Raw genomic sequence first — 17,444 nt, 5'->3', positions numbered from 1 at the left:
ACCAAAGAGTCTCTTGTCTCCAGATCTATCTGAGGAGAAAAATTTGCATAATCTCATTCCACTGTCCGAGCATGCTCAGTTGTAGAGGTCTGAGATGAAAACGAGCAAATGGAATGATGTCCATTGCCACCGCCATTAATCCAATTACCTCCATGCACTGAGCCACTGATGGCTGAGGATTGGACTGAAGGGCTCGGCATGTATTCAGAATCTTTAACTTTCTGACTTCAGTCAAGAAGATTTTCATGGACACAGTCTATTAGAGTTCCCAGGAAAGGAACCCTTATCTGAGGGACTAGTGAACTCTTTTCTAGATTCACCTTCCACCCGTGAGTCCTTAGAAAAGATAGAACCATGTCGGTATGAGACTTTGTTAGTTTATAAGACGACGCCTGGATCAGAATATCGTCCAGATAAGGCGCCACTGCAATGCCCCGCTGTCTGAGAACCGCCAGCAGAGACCCTAGAACCTTTGAAGATCCTGGGTGCTGTTGCCAGCCCGAAAGGAAGAGCCACGAACTGAAAATCCTTGTCCAGGAAGGCAAACCTTGGAAACTGGTGATGATCTCTGTGGATAGGAATGTGTAGATATGCATCCTTTAAGTCCACGGTAGTCATATTGACCCTCCTGGATCAATGGAAGAATTGTCTGAATCGTCTCCATCTTGAAGGACGGGACTCTGAGAAACTTGTTTAGACTCTTGAGATCTAAAATGGGTCTGAACGTTCCCTCTTTTTTGGGAACCACGAAAAGATTTGAGTAAAACCCCTGCCCCTGTTCGTGGATTGGAATGGGATGAATTACTCCCATAGTGGAGAGGTCTTTTACACAACGTAAGAATGCCTCTCTACACACAGCGGCTACATGGTCCTCTTTGCACACTTTTTCCAAATTCTGCAAATTTGCTACTTTTGCCTCAACTGAGTTTTTTTCTCTTCTTTTTCTTTTCTCCCTCCCTGTTCATTCAGTGTCCTCTAGCTTGGGTATTTGTTCCCACTAGTAATTGGAATGACGTTGTGGGCTCTGTCATAGGAATGAAAACAAAATGTATGCTTACCTGATTTCTTTCTCTCCTGACATGGGAGAGTCCTCAACGCCACCCTCTTAATTCTAATTCGGCAGTTTTTTTTGGTTTTTTTTTTTAAGTAAACCTCAGGCACCTCTATAACTTTGTGTTCTTTTTGCATTTTCCTTTGGCTGAATGACTGGGGATTATGGGTAAGGGAAGTTACACTTAAAGGGACAGTCTACACAAGAATTTTTGTTGATAAAGATAATCCTTTATTACCCATTCCCTAGTTTTGCATAACCAACAGTTATATAAATACTTTTTACCTCTGTGATTTTCTTGTATCTAAGCCTCTGCAAACTGCCCCCTTATTTCAGTTCTTTTGACAGACATTCATTTTAGCCAATGAGAGCTGGCTCACTCCACGTGCGTGAGCACAGTGTTATCTATATTACACACATGAACTAACACCCTCTAGTGGTGATAAACTGTCAAAATGCCCTGAGAGAAGAGGCGGCCTTCAAAGGCTTAGAAATTGGCATATGAACCTCCTAGGTTTAGCTTTCAACTAAGAATACCAAGAGAACAAAGCAAAATTGGTGATAAAAGTACATTGTAAAATTGTTTAAAATTACATTCTCTATCTGAATCATGAAAGTTTATTTTGGACTAGACTGTCCCTTTAACAGCTTTGCTGGGGTGCACTTTGCCTCCTACTGCTGGCCAGGAGTTGAATATCCCACTAGTAATTGGAATGACGTTGTGGACTCTTCATGTCCGGAAAGAAATTTATAAGCTAAGCATGACTTTTGTTTTTGTTAGTACATTTCCAAATTTAATGTTTGCAATATTGGTTATATTTTAATCGGTTTTATATTAAATAATTAAAGGGCTATTCTTATTAAAATTACATGCTCTAGTTCGTTAGAAAATGTAATTGTTTCCCTATGCAATGCTGTGTGTTTAAGCCATTTGCAGTGGTGGTTTCTAGTGGAAACTGCAGCTAATCTGCATTGCAAATAGCACAGCTGGGGTTAAATACATAGTTTTGCAGAGTTTCTAGTGATATTACATTCTCTAACACAGAGCTTTCCAAACTTTTCGTGTTGGTGACACACTTTTTAGACCTGCACACAGTAATTCAGTTGTTCTAGCAAACATGAGGTTAAACTAACTTAGTTACTTGTAAATAACTTTAGTTATTATATAATTTATAAGTAAGTTTGTTCAAGAATTAAAGGTTTAATAACAACAATAACTTTTTTAATGGAATGTATGAGGTTGATAGGATGAACACAGTTTCTGAATATTTGGTGAAATATTAAAGACACTCGCATTTCATCATCAATCATTTTCTTTCTAATGACACGATGAGTCAACGGATCATCTAATTACTATCGGGAATATCACTCCTGCCCAGCAGGAGGCGGCAAAGAGCACCACAACAAAGCTGTTAAATATCACCTCCCTTCCCTCCCACCCCAGTCATTCTCTTTGCCTATGTTAGAGCAAGGAAGTGGCAAAGTTAGTTAAATAATAAAATCTTACTTGAAAAATCTTTTTCTAAGTGGTGCAAGATTGTGCTGCTTTGTTCTAGGGTGTAGCCGTAGTCCACATCAGTCTCTTCAGTAGGGCAGTGGTTGCTTTAGAGCACTGGGAACTTGTGGGACATAATTCTCACTGCGCCTCCCATGTAATTTATGCTGCCCTAACTCTGAAAGCCTGAGTGAAATTACTGTTTTTTTTTTTTTTTTTTTTCCCACAGGTCTGTGAGGGAGAGGACCTCTCAAACCTGGTGAACTGCCTTGCTGTCGGGCAGATTTGCGAGGTAAGTGCTGACTTTATTATTTCTGGGAAGGAGAAAGACGCTCAGAAAAAGTGGGCACTTTAATTCAAGACATAAATGACAAGGGCCATTTTAATATGAAGGTACTTTATTTTAAAAAGGGACAATTAAACTCTCCTATACTGGAGAGGACTCATATATGACAGCCGTTTATGCAGGCACTCGGGCTGAGAAGACTGCTTGGTAATTACACTCTGGTGGTTCCACTACTCCCGGCGGTTAAACTTCAACAAAAGGCCGACCGTGAGATTGCTGTTTTTGGGGATGCCCACGAGGGGCGGAGCTATGGGAGGCGTCAATCTGCATTGCGCGCCACTTTTCTTCACTTCCGAGTGCGGAGGAAGAGAATTTCAGGGTCTTTCTAGAAACGCATGAATTTCTAGGACCGGAGAACGGCTCATTTTGTCTGCTGCTGGAGCCTGGATCGTTTATCTTGTAAAGGTATTGACAAAGCTCCGGTGTAGCAGGTCAGGTAGGCACCTCAGCAAAGAAGCTGAGGTGTTCTACTATTGTTATTTAGAACATTTCCTTATTCTGCTGACTAAAGTAGAAAGTTACGGTTTAACAATTAAAGGGACAGTAAGTTTTTTTCTATTTTAATTTTTTATTAAAAATTAAGGTGGTTATTTGTTAATTTGATCCATTGTGAGTCAGAATGGACCAAGAGGCTTTGCATAATGTCACTTGTTTGTGTTTTGATGCCAATGTGGAACCACCAATCCCTTTCTGTTCCTCAAGTATTGAGAGGACTTTAAATTATAGGGATAGACTTTTTTTTTATAGCGGATGCTGTTCAGGAGTCTAATGACAATGTTCAATATATGCCGCAGCTTTCTTCTGAAGCGTCCTAACTTGTATCACCCACAGATGCAGTGCCCTGCGCTTCCTCTAACTCCTCCTGGAGTTACGTTGCAAGACATCGCTTCTCTCATGTCCTCTGCGGTTTCTGATGCGTTGTCTGCTTTTCCCATGCTGCAGGTAAAGCGCAAGAGGAAAAGTTAACATTCAGTAGGGGTTACTGATGCAGTTGTTGCTATTTCGGATGTCCCCTCCCAGAAGCCTGAGTAGGAGGATCTTTCGGTAGCATCTGAAGGGGGAAATCTCAGATTCTGACAGTGTAATTCCTGCTGATACTGAAGTTGTATCCTTCAGGTTTAAGCTAGAGCACCTCCGTCTGTTACTTAAGGAGGTTTTAGCTACATTGGATGACAGCGACACTATGGTCGTAGTTAATCCTAAGAAATCCAGTAAGCTAAACAAATATTTTGATGTACCCTCCTCGGTGGAGGTTTTTCCAGTACTGGACCGAGCTGAGATCATTGCTAAGGAATGGGAGAAACCGGGTATCCCTTTTTACTCCATCTCCTATATTTAAAAAGATGTTTGCCATAGCGGACTTTATCAAGGAGACTTGGCAAACAGTACCCAAGGTGGAAGGAGCTATCTTCGCTCTGGCCAAGAGAACTACTATCCCCATAGAGGAAATTTGTGCCTTTAACGATCCTATGGACAATAAATTAGAGGGGTTACTCAAGAAGATGTATGTACACCAATGTTTACAATGGCAACCTGCTGTGTGCATTGCTACCGTCACTAGTGCGGCGGCATATTGGTTTGATGCGTTGTCTGATGCTATTAGGACAGAAACCCCCCCTTGATGAGATCAAGGATAGGATAAAAGCCCTTAAGTTGGCTAAATACTTTTACTGATGCTTCTTTACAGGTTATCAAATTGGGAGCAAATATTTCAGGTTTTTGCTATACAAGCCCGCAGAGCTTTATGGCTAAAACCTTGGTCTGCGGATGTGTCATCTAAGTCTAAACTTTTACCAATATCTTACAAGGGAAAAACCTTGTTTGGTCCGGGATTGACGGAAATAATCTCTGATATTACTGGAGGAAAGGGTTATCTTCTCCCTCAGGATAAGAGAAACAAAAGGGACGTCAGTCATTTTCATTCCTTTCGAAATTTCAAGGGAAACTCTTCCGCTTCTTCTTTTAAGCAAGAACAGTCTAAACCTTTCTGGGGATCCAATCAGTCTTGGAACAAGGGAAAACAATCCAAAAAGCCTGCTATTGAATCTAAGACAGCATGAAGGGCCTGCCCCTGATCCGGGATCGGATATTGTGGGGGGCAGGCTTTCCTTCTTCGCTCAGGCTCTGGTTCGAGATGTTCAGGATCCCTGGGCAGTGGACATAGTGTCCCAGGGATACAAACTAATGCAGGAACGGGGTCTGGGATTTTATTCCAATCTGTTCGTGGTTCCCAAAAAAGAGGGAACTTTCAGACCAATTTCTTTCATGTAATTGGCAAGAGTCCATGAGCTAGTGATGTATGGGATATACAATCCTACCAGGAGGGGCAAAGTTTCCCAAACCTCAAAATGCCTATAAATACACCCCTCACCACACCCACAATTCAGTTTTACAAACTTTGCCCCCTATGGAGGGAGTGATGTAAGTTTGTGCTAAGATTTCTACGTTATGCGCTTCTCAGCATTGTTGAAGCAAGATTCCTCCGAGTACAACGAATGTCAGAGGGATATGAAGGGAGTATCACTTATTGAATACGATGATTTTCCTAACGGGGGTCTATTTCATAGGTTCTGTTATCGGTCGTAGAGATTCATCTCCTACATCCCTTTTCAGATCGACAATATACTCTCATATACCATTACCTTTACTGATAACTGTTTCAGTACTGGTTTGGCTATCTGCTATATGTGGATGGGTGTCTTTTGGTAAGTATGTTTTCATTACTTAAGACACTCTCAGCTATGGTTTGGCTTTATGCATTTATATAAAGTTCTAAATATATGTATTGTACTTATATATGCCATGAGTCCGGTTCATGTATTTCCTTCTGCAGACTGTCGGTTTCATATTTGGGGAAAATAAACATTTTTAAGAATTTTTTTTTTCTTTCCTGGGGTTTGGTCTTTTTTTCAATTGACTACTTTCTTGCAATATGCTAATCATTTTATTTGTGATGCCATTTTTGATATGATCAAAATTGATGTTAGATCCATGTCTTTAGCTGTATTAGCTAGAAGAGCTTTGTGGCTTAAATCTTGGAATGCTGATATGACATCTGAATCTAGATTACTATCTTTCTTTCCAAGGTAATAATTTATTTGGTTCTCAGTTGGATTCTATTATTTCAACTGTTACTGGGGGAAAGGGAGTTTTTCTGCCTCAGGATAAAAAACCTAAGGGTAAATCTAAGGCTTCTAACAGTTTTCGTTCCTTTCGTCAAAATAAGGAACAAAAACCCAATCCTTCCCCCAAGGAATCTGCTTCCTCAAATTGGAATAAATCCAAGCCATTTAAGAAACCAAAGTCAGCCCCTAAGTCCGCATGAAGGTGCGGCCCTCATTCCAGCTCAGCTGGTAGGGGGCAGATTAAGGTTTTTCAAGGATATTTGGATAAATTCTGTCCAAAATCAATGGATTCAGAGCATTGTCTCTCAAGGGTATCGAATAGGATTCAGAGTAAGACCACCTGTGAAGATTTTTTTTTTTCTCTCAAGTATCCCAGCAAATCCAGTAAAAGCTCAGGCTTTCCTGAAGTTTGTTTCAGACCTGGAGTCTTCAGGGGTAATCATGCCAGTTCCTTTTAAGGAACAAGGTTTGGGGTTTTATTAAAATCTATTCATTGTCCGAAAGAAAGAAAATGTATTCAGACCAGTTCTGGATCTGAAAATTTTGAATCGTTATGTAAGAGTACCAACTTTGAAGATGGTGACTATAAGGATTATTCTGCCTTTTGTTCAGCGAGGACATATGTCCACAATAGACTTGCAGGATACATACCTTCATATTCTGATTCATCCAGAACATTATCAGTTTCTGAGATTCTCTTTTCTAGACAAGCATTACCAATTTGTTGCTCTTCCATTTGGTCTAGCAACAGCTCCAAGAATCTTTTCAAAGGTTCTAGGTGCCCTACTCTCTGTAATCAGAGAACAGGGTATTGCGGTGTTTCCTTATTTGGACAATATCTTGATACTAGCTCAGTCTTTACGTTCTGCAGAATCTCTCACACGAATCAACTAGTGTTGTTTCTTCGGAAACAAGGTTGGAGGATCAATTTACCAAAAAGTTTCTTGATTCCTCAGACAAGGGCCACCTTTTTACGCTTCCAGATAGACAGTCATGGACACTGAATCTAACAGACAAGAGACGTTTGAAATTGGTTGCAGCCTGCCAGCACCTTCAGTCTCAGTCACAGTGGCTATGTGCATGGAAGTTTTAGGTCTCATGATTGCAGCATCAGACGTGATCCCCTTTGCTCGTTTTCACATGAGACCTCTACAGCTTTCTATGCTGAACCAATGGTGCAGGGATTATACAAAGATATCACAATTAATATCCTTTAAATCCCAATATTCGACACTCTCTGACGTGGTGGATAGATCACCATTGTTTAGTTCAAGGGGCTTCTTTTGTTCGGCCAACCTGGACTGTGATCACAACAGTTGCAAGTCTTTCTGGTTGGGGAGCTGTTTGGGGATCTGACAGCACAAGGGGTTTGGAAATCTCAAGAGGCGAGATTACCAATCAATATTTTAGAACTCTGTGCAATTCTCAGAGCTCTTCAGTTTTGGCCTCTGTTAAAGAGAACCATTCGTTTTCAGACAGACCATATCACAACATTGGCATATGTCAATCATCAGGGTGGGACTCACAGTCCCCAAGCTATGAAAGAAGTATCTCGGATACTTGCTTGGGCGGAATCCAGCTCCTGTCTAATCTCTGCGGTGCATATCCAAGGTGTAGACAATTGGGAGGCGGATTATCTCAGCCGTCAGACTTTACATCCAGGGGAGTGGTCTCTCCATCCAGATGTGTTTTCTCAGATTGTTCAGAGATAGATCTCATGGCCTCTCATATAAACAAGAAACTTCCCAGATACCTGTCCCAGTCCAGGAATTTTCAGGCGGAAGCAGTGGATGCGCTGACACTTCCTTGGTGTTATCACCCTGCTTACATTTTCCCGCCTCTAGTTCTTCTTCCAAGTGTGATATCCAAAATCATCATGGAACAATTGTTTGTGTTGCTGGTGGCTCCAGCATGGCCACACAGGTTTTGGTATGCGGATCTGGTTCGGTTGTCCAGTTGCCCGCCTTGGCCACTTCAGTTAAGGCCGGACCTACTGTCTCAAGGTCCGTTTTTCCATCAGGATCTCAAATCATTAAATTTGAAGGTATGGAAATTGAACGCCTAGTGCTTAGTCATAGAGGTTTCTCTGACTCGGTGATTAATACTATGTTACAAGCTTGTAAATCGGTCTCTAGAAAGATTTATTATAGAGTTTGGAAGACTTACATTTCATGGTGTTCTTCTCATAAATTCTCTTGGCTTTCTTTTAGAATTCCTAGAATTTTACAGTTTCTTCAGAATGGTTTGGATAAGGGTTTGTCTGCAAGTTTCTTGAAGGGACAAATCTTTGCTCTTTCTCTTTTTATTTCACAGAAAGATTGCTATAGGCTTTAGTTAGTATTAAGCCTGTCATTAAATCAATTTCTCCTCCTTGGAGTCTTAATTTGGTTTTGAAGGCTTTACAGGCTCCTCCATTTGAGCCTATGCATTCTTTGGACATTAAACTACTTTCTTGGAAAGTAGTAATATGGTTAGAAACCATTTGATATCAATTTACTAACATTACTGTTTTAGGGGTTTGAGTAAGAGAAGCGCAGTCTATATTTTTGTCTTTTCTTTGAAAGTGTTGTTCCTTTTGGCTATCTCTTCTGCTAGAAGAGTTTCTGAGCTATCTGCTCTTTCTTGTGAGTCCTACTTTTCTGATTTTTCATCAGGATAAGGCAGTTTTGCCGACTTCTTTTCAATTTTTACCTAAGGTTGTGAATTCTAACATTAGTAGAGAAATTGTTGTCCCTTCCTTGTTTCCTAATCCTAAGAATTCTTTGGAAAGATCCTTACATTCTTTGGATGTGGTAAGAGCTTTGAAATATGTGGAAGCTACTAAAGATTTCAGGAAGACTTCCAGTCTTTGTTTTATTTTCTGGTCCTAGGAAAGGTCAGAAGGCTTCTGCTATTTCCCTGGCTTCTTGGTTAAAACTTTTGATTCATAAAGCTTATTTGGAGTCGGGTCAGGCCCTACCTCAGAGAATTACAGCTCATTCTACTAGATCAGTCTCCACTTCGTGGGGGGCAACTTGGTCCTCTTTGCATACATTTACCAAATTCTACCGTTTTGATGTATTTGCTTCTTCAGAAGCAGTTTTTGGTAGAAAAGTTCTTGAGGCAGCTGTTTCAGTTTGATTCTTCTGCTTTTGATTTAAGTTTTTTTTCTTTGATTTATGAGAATAAACTTATTTTTTTGGGTTGTGGATTAATCTTTTTAGCGGAAAATGGCTGTTTTTATTTTTATCCCTCCCTCTCTAGTGACTCGCGTGGAGTTCCATATCTGCGGTATTGCTATCCCATACGTCACTAGCTCATGGACTCTTGCCAATTACATGAAAAAAACCATAGTTTATGTAAGAACTTACCTGATAAATTCATGTCTTTCATATTGGCAAGAGTCCATGAGGCCCACCCTTTTTATGGTGGTTATGATTTTTTGTATAAAGCACGATTATTTCCAAATTTCCTTTGTTGATGCTTTCTACTCCTTTCTATATCACCCCACTACTTGGCTATTCGTTAAACTGAATTGTAAGTGTGGTGAGGGGTGTATTTATAGGCATTTTGAGGTTTGGAAAACTTTGCCCCTCCTGGTAGGAATGTATATCCCATACATCACTAGCTCATGGACTCTTGCCAATATGAAAAATTAATTTATCAGGTAAGTTAAGGGGGGAGCTATATAGACAGCTCTGCTCTCTCTTTGCCACTTCCTGTTAGGAAGGATAATATCCCACAAGTAAGGATGAAACCGTGGACTCGGTACATCGCAAATGAGAGAAATTTATCAGGTAAGCATAAATTTAGTTTTTTTAGATTTCAAGAGTCTAAACAAATTCCTCAGAGTACTGTCCTTCAATATGGAAACTATTCATTCCATTCTTCCTTTGGTCCAAGAGGGTCAATTTATGACAGGTGGATTTAAAGGACGCGTACCTGCATGTTCCCATTCACAGGGATCATCACAAGTTTCTAAGGTTTGCATTTCTAGACAAACACTTCCAATTCGTGGCTGTTCCTTTTGGCCTTGCCACAGCTCCCAGAATTTTCTCAAAGGTTATGGGTTCCCTGTTGGCGGTGCTCAGATTACGGGGCATTGCAGTGGCGTCCTATCTGGATGACCTCCTGGTCCAGGCGCCATCCTTTAAACAAGCAAGGTCCCACACGGAAATGTTATCTTTCCTGCAATCTCATGGATGGATGGAAGGTAAATTTGGAAAAGAGCTCCTTAGTTCCAAATACAAGGGTAACTTTCTTGGGAACCATAATAGATTCCCTATCAATGAAGATTTTTCTGACAGATCTCAGGAAATCAAAGATTTGCGATTCTTGCCTAGCGCTTCAGTCCGCTCCTCGGCCATCAATGGCTCAGGGCATGGAGGTAATCGGGCTGATGGTGGCGGCAATGGACATCACGTTCGCTCGTTTCCACTTCAGACCTCTGCAGTTAAACATGCTCAGTCAATGGAACGGAGATTATGCAGATTTGTTTCCACGAATACAGCTGGAGCAAGAGACAAGGGATTCTCTTATTTGGTGGTTGTCTCATGATCTCTCCCAGGGAACCTGCTTTCACAGACCCTCCTGGGTGATTGTGACAACAGACGCCCGCCTTCTAGGATGGGGAGCAGTCCTGGGGCTCTATAAAGACTCGGGGAACTTGGACTCAGTCTGTTCTGCCCATAAAAATTCTGGAGCTGAGAGCAATCTTCAATGCTCGCCTGGCCCCAGTTAGCCTCGGCCCAGTTCATCAGGTTCCAGTCGGACAACATAACTTCAGTGGCTTACATCAATCATCAGGGAGGAACGCTGAGTTCCTTAGCTATGACAGAGGTAGCCAAGATATTTCGGTGGGCGGAGACTCACAATTGCTGTCTGTTGGCGATCCACATCCCAGGGGTGAGCAGACAGACCTTTCACCCGAGGGAGTGGGAACTTCATCCGGAAGTGTTTTCTAGCCTGATTCTCAAATGGGGTCAGCCGGAATTGGATCTCAGGGCATCTCGGCAGAATGCCAAGCTTCCGAGGTACGGATCAAGGTCAAGGGTCCCTCAGGCGGTACTGATAGATGCTCTGGCGGTACCTTGGAATTTCAGTCTTGCATACCTATTTCCTCCGTTCGCTCTTCTTCCTCGTGTCATTGCTCGAATCAAGCAGGAGAGGGTGTCGGTGATCCTCATTGCACCGGCTTGGCCTCGCAGGATTTGGTGTGCAGACCTGGTGGAAATGTCAGGAGCTCCGTTTGAGCCTATGCATTCCTTAGATATTGTTATCTTGGTAAGTTTTGTTTCTTGTTGCTATTTCATCTGCTTTTAGAGTGTCAGAGCTCTCGGCATTGCAGTATGAGTCTCCTTACCTTTTTTTTTTTTTTTTTTATTCGGAAAAGGTAGTTTTACGTGCAAGGTTACGGTTTCTCCCTAAAGTAGTTTCTGACCGGAACATTAATCAGGAGATTATTGTGTCCTAATCCTCCTCCTCAGGAAAGGCTTCTGCACAATTTAGACGTGTGAGGGACTCTAAAATTTTACTTACAAGCGACTAAGGATTTAAGAGTATCATACGTTTTTGCCTATTAAACTGCTGGACAGCATCCTCCAGAGAGAGTTATGCCTCATTCAATGAGGGCTGTTTCTTTCTCATGGGCATTCAAGAATGAAGCTTCTGTGGAACAGATTTGCAAGGCTGCAACTTGGTCCTCTTCTTCACACTTTTTCAAAATTCTACAAATTTGACACTTTTGCCTCAGCTGAGGCCGCTTTTGGGAGAAAGGTTCTTCAAGCAGTAGCGCCTTCCTTTTAGGTTCCCTGTCTTGTCACTCCCTTATCTGTGTACTCTAGCTTGGGTATTGATTCCCAATAGTAATTAAGATGATCCTTGGACTCATTGTGTCATTAGAAAGAAAGAGAATATTTATGCTTACCTGATAAATTTCTTTCTTTCTTTCTTGACACGATGAGTCCCCGGCACGCCCTGTTCTATATACAGGTGGTTGTTGTTTTGTTAAAAACTTCAGACACCCCTGCAGTGCACCTTGTTGCTTCCTTTATCTCCTTTACTTCGGTTGAATGACTGAGGTGGGAGGGAAGGGAGGTGATATTTAACAGCTTTGCTGTGGTGCTCTTTGCTGCCTCCGGCTGGGCAGGAGTGATATTCCCAATAGTAATTAGATGATCCGTGGACTCGTGTCAAGAAAGAAATACATTTATCACGTAAACAAAAATTTTCTTTTTAAGCTTCCTCTTCCTATCCATATATCAGAAGCAGCAGTGCACTACTAGGAGCTAGCTGCAAAAAAAAAAAACCAAACAATACTTTGACTTCTGACTTCAGCTTAGCGTTTAAGCTGAACTGCAAACACACTACTGTCCCACTCGCTGACTACACGTGCAGTCACGAGCCGATTTGAGGAGACTACACGTGCAGTCACGAGCCGATTGAGGAGACTACACGTGCAGTCAGGAGCCAATGTGCCGCCAATGGGAATAGTTTCAGTTCCCGCTGAACTACGCCAATAGGATAAGATGATCTGTGACCCACTAGGTATCAATCACCTGTCAACCACATGATAGGCGTAGCAGGCAGGCGGAAAGTCGGAAACCAAATTGAAAAAGAAAATGTTAATTCAAAAATATTTGTGCTGAAGCAGGGACACACCTACACACTGCTGCCGACCGTGTCACAACACAGTTTGGAAAGCGCTGCTCTAACAAATCACATGCATGTATCATAATGCCTTTTAAAGTGATGGTAAATTTTTTGTGGTTACAATATTTGTAATCAAAGTAAATTAAGGGCACATGTAAATGCTTAATTATTTGTAATACTTACCCTTTCATGTTTTCATATATTGTGCTGTTCTACCGCTCGTAACAGATACTTTATTTCTTACTTCACTGATGATTTAGGCTTTAGCCAATTGTATCGTGCCCCCTTTGGCGTCCGAAGCCCGAGGTGTTATTTAACTCCCTAGTTTTGGGTGCTAAAGGGGGCTCGATACAATTGGCTACAGACTGAATTATCATTGAAGTAAAGAGAGTATGAGTTACTGGTGGAGGAACAGCGCAATATATGAAAACACGAAAGGGTATTTTTTTTAAAAAAAAAGTGTTTACAAAGACTTTCATGAAATAAAATGCCAATGTTTTACTTTATGATTACAAATATTGTAACTACAAACTATGAAGCTTATCACTTTAAGTGGCTATATTTCTGCCTGTTGGTTTTCTCCTGCACAGGAATGGTACTTTAAGGTGGGCTGTTCTTTACAGTGAAATAGTTAATGTGCTGTATTGGCTGTTCTGCTTTAAAATTGCTCCTTATGGTAATGTTTGCTCTGTTGTAATGAGGACTTACTGGTTTGTTTTCCAGATGAGCAAGAGGAGGAAACCGTGGCAGCAAGTTTAAAGGTAAATGTTGTTAAAGATCACATCCTACTTTATCAATTCATTAAAGTCTACAATACTCTCTAGCGGTTTTCTTAAACGCCATCGTACTTAAAGGATTATAATTTCTACGTAAGCAGTTGTGTACTGACATCAACCTGATTTGCAGAAGCCTTGCTGGGGGTAAAGCGGCATTATACATTATTTGTGGCTCCTACAGAGCAGATCACAAATAGAAGCGTTTGTGAACATTTGTTGAAGTTGCAGTGTTTGCATTTGTAGATTTAGTCTTTTTTTGACGCCTGCTTTGATAAGCAAGGAAATATTTGTATGTTGCTGTATTGTGGTAGTTGTCCTTTACTGGTGAGAAATTTGTTCCTAGGGAGGAGTTGTGCATTTCCTGTTGTTCAAAATGGAACTAAACCTTTTTTTTCCCACTCAAATTAATATTTAACATATTTAAATAAATATTTTTGGATAAGATTCCAGGAAGAGAGATGCAATTTACAGCACTCTGTGCCCTGTACATTGAGGCTGAGAATTTCTTAAAACATAACTTATTAAATTTGAGGTATAAAAAAATTGGAATGTGATTTAAAATAAGAGTGAAACAGCTTTTTGTCATATTTCTGTATATTTCACATTATTGACTTTATTATTCAGTTCTGGCAAAAGAAGCACAAAATTAAACTATGAATCTCGGTATATTTGTTGTTGTTCCATGCTCAATAAATGAACTCTACCGTTAAGCTGTTAAATCTTTTTTTACATCATCCCGAATATGAATGTTTTCATATACTTAAATTTCATACCAGTGCTATGTTTATAACTGTATCAATATTGTAATAAGCGCAGTGTTCGGATGAGTAAAAAGCCTAAATTGTTACCATGCATTTAGTAATTGTTGCTAAATGGGTTCTTTCTTTGCATTTTTTTTTGCGGTCCTTTTTAAAGGGACACTAAACCCAAATTTTCTCCAACATTGGTGTGTCCGGTCCACGGCGTCATCCATAACTTGTGGGAATATCTCTTCCCCAACAGGAAATGGCAAAGAGTACAGCAAAAGCTGTCCATATAGTCCCTCCTAGGCTCCGCCCACCCCAGTCATTCTCTTTGCTGTTGCACAGGCAACATCTCCACGGAGATGGTGAAGAGTATGTGGTGTTTAGTTGTAGTTTTTTATTCTACTATCAAGAGTTTGTTATTTTAAAATAGTGCTGGTATGTACTATTTACTCTGAAACAGAAAAAGATGAAGAGTTCTGTTTGTGAGAGGAATATGATTTTAGCAGCAGTAACTAAAATCGTTTGCTGTTTCCACATAGGACTGTTGAGATGAAGTAACTTCAGTTGGGGGAAACGGTTAGCAGACTTTTCTGCTTAACCCTTTAAGGACACAGCTTTCAGTTTGCTCAATTGTTTTATGACGGAAAAATTCCGTCATATGTCCTTAAGAGGTTAAGGTATGACTAGCCATTTTTCTAACAAGACTGTGTAATGCTGGAAGGCTGTCATTTCCCCTCATGGGGACCGGTAAGCCATTTTCTTAGTCTCAAACAGAATAAAGGGCTTAATATGGGCTATAAAACTGGTAGACACTTTTATGGGCAAGATCGATTGCTTATTTGGGCATTTTATACACCTTAATGTTGAAATTCACACTAATAAACTTTGGGGAACGTTTTTTAACGTGAAGCACTGGTTTAGACACCTTTCCAGTCAGGAAGGGCCTTCCCTGTAGTAGGCTGAGCCTCATTTCTTTCATGTAATTAGCAAGAGTCCATGAGCTAGTGACGTATGGGATATACATTCTTACCAGGAGGGGCAAAGTTTCCCAAACCTTAAAATGCCTATAAATACACCCCTCACCACACCCACAATTCAGTTTTACAAACTTTGCCTCCTATGGAGGTGGTGAAGTAAGTTTGTGCTAGATTCTACGTTGATATGCGCTCCGCAGCAGGTTGGAGCCCGGTTTTCCTCTCAGCGTGCAGTGAATGTCAGAGGGATGTGAGGAGAGTATTGCCTGTTTGAATTCAATGATCTCCTTCTACGGGGTCTATTTCATAGGTTCTGTTATCGGTCGTAGAGATTCATCTCTTACCTCCCTTTTCAGATCGACGATATACTCTTATAAATATACCATTACCTCTGCTGATTTTCGTTTCAGTACTGGTTTGGCTTTCTACAAACATGTAGATGAGTGTCCTGGGGTAAGTAAGTCTTATTTTCTGTGACACTCTAAGCTATGGTTGGGCACTTTTTTAATAAAGTTCTAAATATATGTATTCAAACATTTATTTGCCTTGACTCAGGATGTTCAACATTCCTTATTTTCAGACAGTCAGTTTCATATTTGGGATAATGCATTTGAATCAAATATTTTTCTTACCTTTAAAGATTTGACTTTTTTCCCTGTGGGCTGTTAAGCTCGCGGGGGCTGAAAATGCTTCATTTTATTGCGTCATTCTTGGCGCGGACTTTTTTGGCGCAAAAAAATCTTTTCTTTTTCCGGCGTCATACGTGTCGCCGGAAGTTGCGTCATTTTTGACGTTCTTTTGCGCCAAAAAAATGTCGGCGTTCCGGACGTGGCGTCATTTTTGGCGCCAAAAGCATTTAGGCGCCAAATAATGTGGGCGTCTTATTTGGCGCTAAAAAAAATATGGGCGTCACTTTTGTCTCCACATTATTTAAATCTCATTATTTATTGCTTCTGGTTGCTAGAAGCTTGTTCACTGGCATTTTTTCCCATTCCTGAAACTGTCATTTAAGGAATTTGATCAATTTTGCTTTATATGTTGTTTTTTCTCTTACATATTGCAAGATGTCTCACGTTGCATCTGAGTCAGAAGATACTTCAGGAAAATCGCTGTCTGGTGCTGGAACTACCAAAGCTAAGTGTATCTGCTGTAAACTTTTGGTAGCTGTTCCTCCAGCTGTTGTTTGTATTAATTGTCATGACAAACTTGTTAATGCAGATAATATTTCCTTTAGTAATGTACCATTACCTGTTGCAGTTCCATCAACATCTAATGTTCAGAATGTTCCTGATAACATAAGGGATTTTGTTTCTGAATCCATCAAGAAGGCTATGTCTGTTATTCCTCCTAGTAAACATAAAAAATCTTTTAAAACTTCTCTTTATACAGATGAATTTTTAAATGAACATCATCATTCTGATTCTAATGACTCTTCTGGTTCAGAGGATTCTGTCTCAGAGATTGATGCTGATAAATTTTCATATTTATTTAAAATGGAATTTATTCGTTCTTAAAGAAGTACTAATTGCTTTAGAAATTGAGGATTCTGGTCCTCTTGATACTAAATCTAAACGTTTAGATAAGGTCTTTAAATCTCCTGTGGTTATTCCAGAAGTTTTTCCTGTTCCTGATGCTATTTCTGAAGTAATTTCCAGAGAATGGGATAAATTGGGTAATTCATTGACTCCTTCTAAACGTTTTAAGCAATTATATCCTGTGCCGTCTGACAGATTAGAATTTTGGGACAAAATCCCTAAAGTTGATGGGGCTATTTCTCTTGTAAGGTGTATCCAGTCCACGGATCATCCATTACTTGTGGGATATTCTCCTTCCCAACAGGAAGCTGCAAGAGGATCACCCACAGCAGAGCTGCTATATAGCTCCTCCCCTAACTGCCATACCCAGTCATTCTCTTGCAAACTCTCAACATAGCTGGAGGTAGTAAGAGGAAAGTGGTGTAATATAGTTTTTTCTTCAATCAAAAGTTTATTGTTTTTAAATGGTACCGGAGTTGTACTGTTTTATCTCAGGCAGCATTTAGAAGAAGAATCTGCCTGCGTTTTTCTATGATCTTAGCAGAAGTAACTAAGATCCACTGCTGTTCTCACATATGTCTGAGGAGTGAGGTAACTTCAGAGGGAGAATGGCGTGCAGGTTATCCTGCAATAAGGTATGTGCAGTTTAAGTTTTTCTAGGGATGGAATTTGCTAGAAAAAAGCTGCTGATACCGGATTAATGTAAGTTAAGCCTAAATACAGTGATTTAATAGCGACTAGTATCAGGCTTTCTATCAGAGGTATA

At 40.4% G+C, this 17,444-nt stretch overlaps 1 protein-coding gene across 1 annotated transcript in view; it reads left to right on the top strand.

Annotated features, from left to right (window-relative positions):
• The window catches only part of SMARCC1 (SWI/SNF related, matrix associated, actin dependent regulator of chromatin subfamily c member 1), a gene marked incomplete in the record, with an annotated part of 306,811 nt that overhangs the window by 83,615 nt on the left and 205,752 nt on the right, over window positions 1–17,444 (top strand). The window contains 1 exon segment of the mRNA XM_053713684.1: window positions 13,371–13,408. Within this exon segment, the coding sequence (XP_053569659.1) occupies window positions 13,371–13,408 (38 nt within the window).

This window comes from Bombina bombina, chromosome 5 (assembly GCF_027579735.1).
Source record: "Bombina bombina isolate aBomBom1 chromosome 5, aBomBom1.pri, whole genome shotgun sequence".
Lineage (NCBI taxonomy): Eukaryota > Metazoa > Chordata > Amphibia > Anura > Bombinatoridae > Bombina > Bombina bombina.
This window is presented reverse-complemented; position numbering and strand designations above follow the sequence as displayed.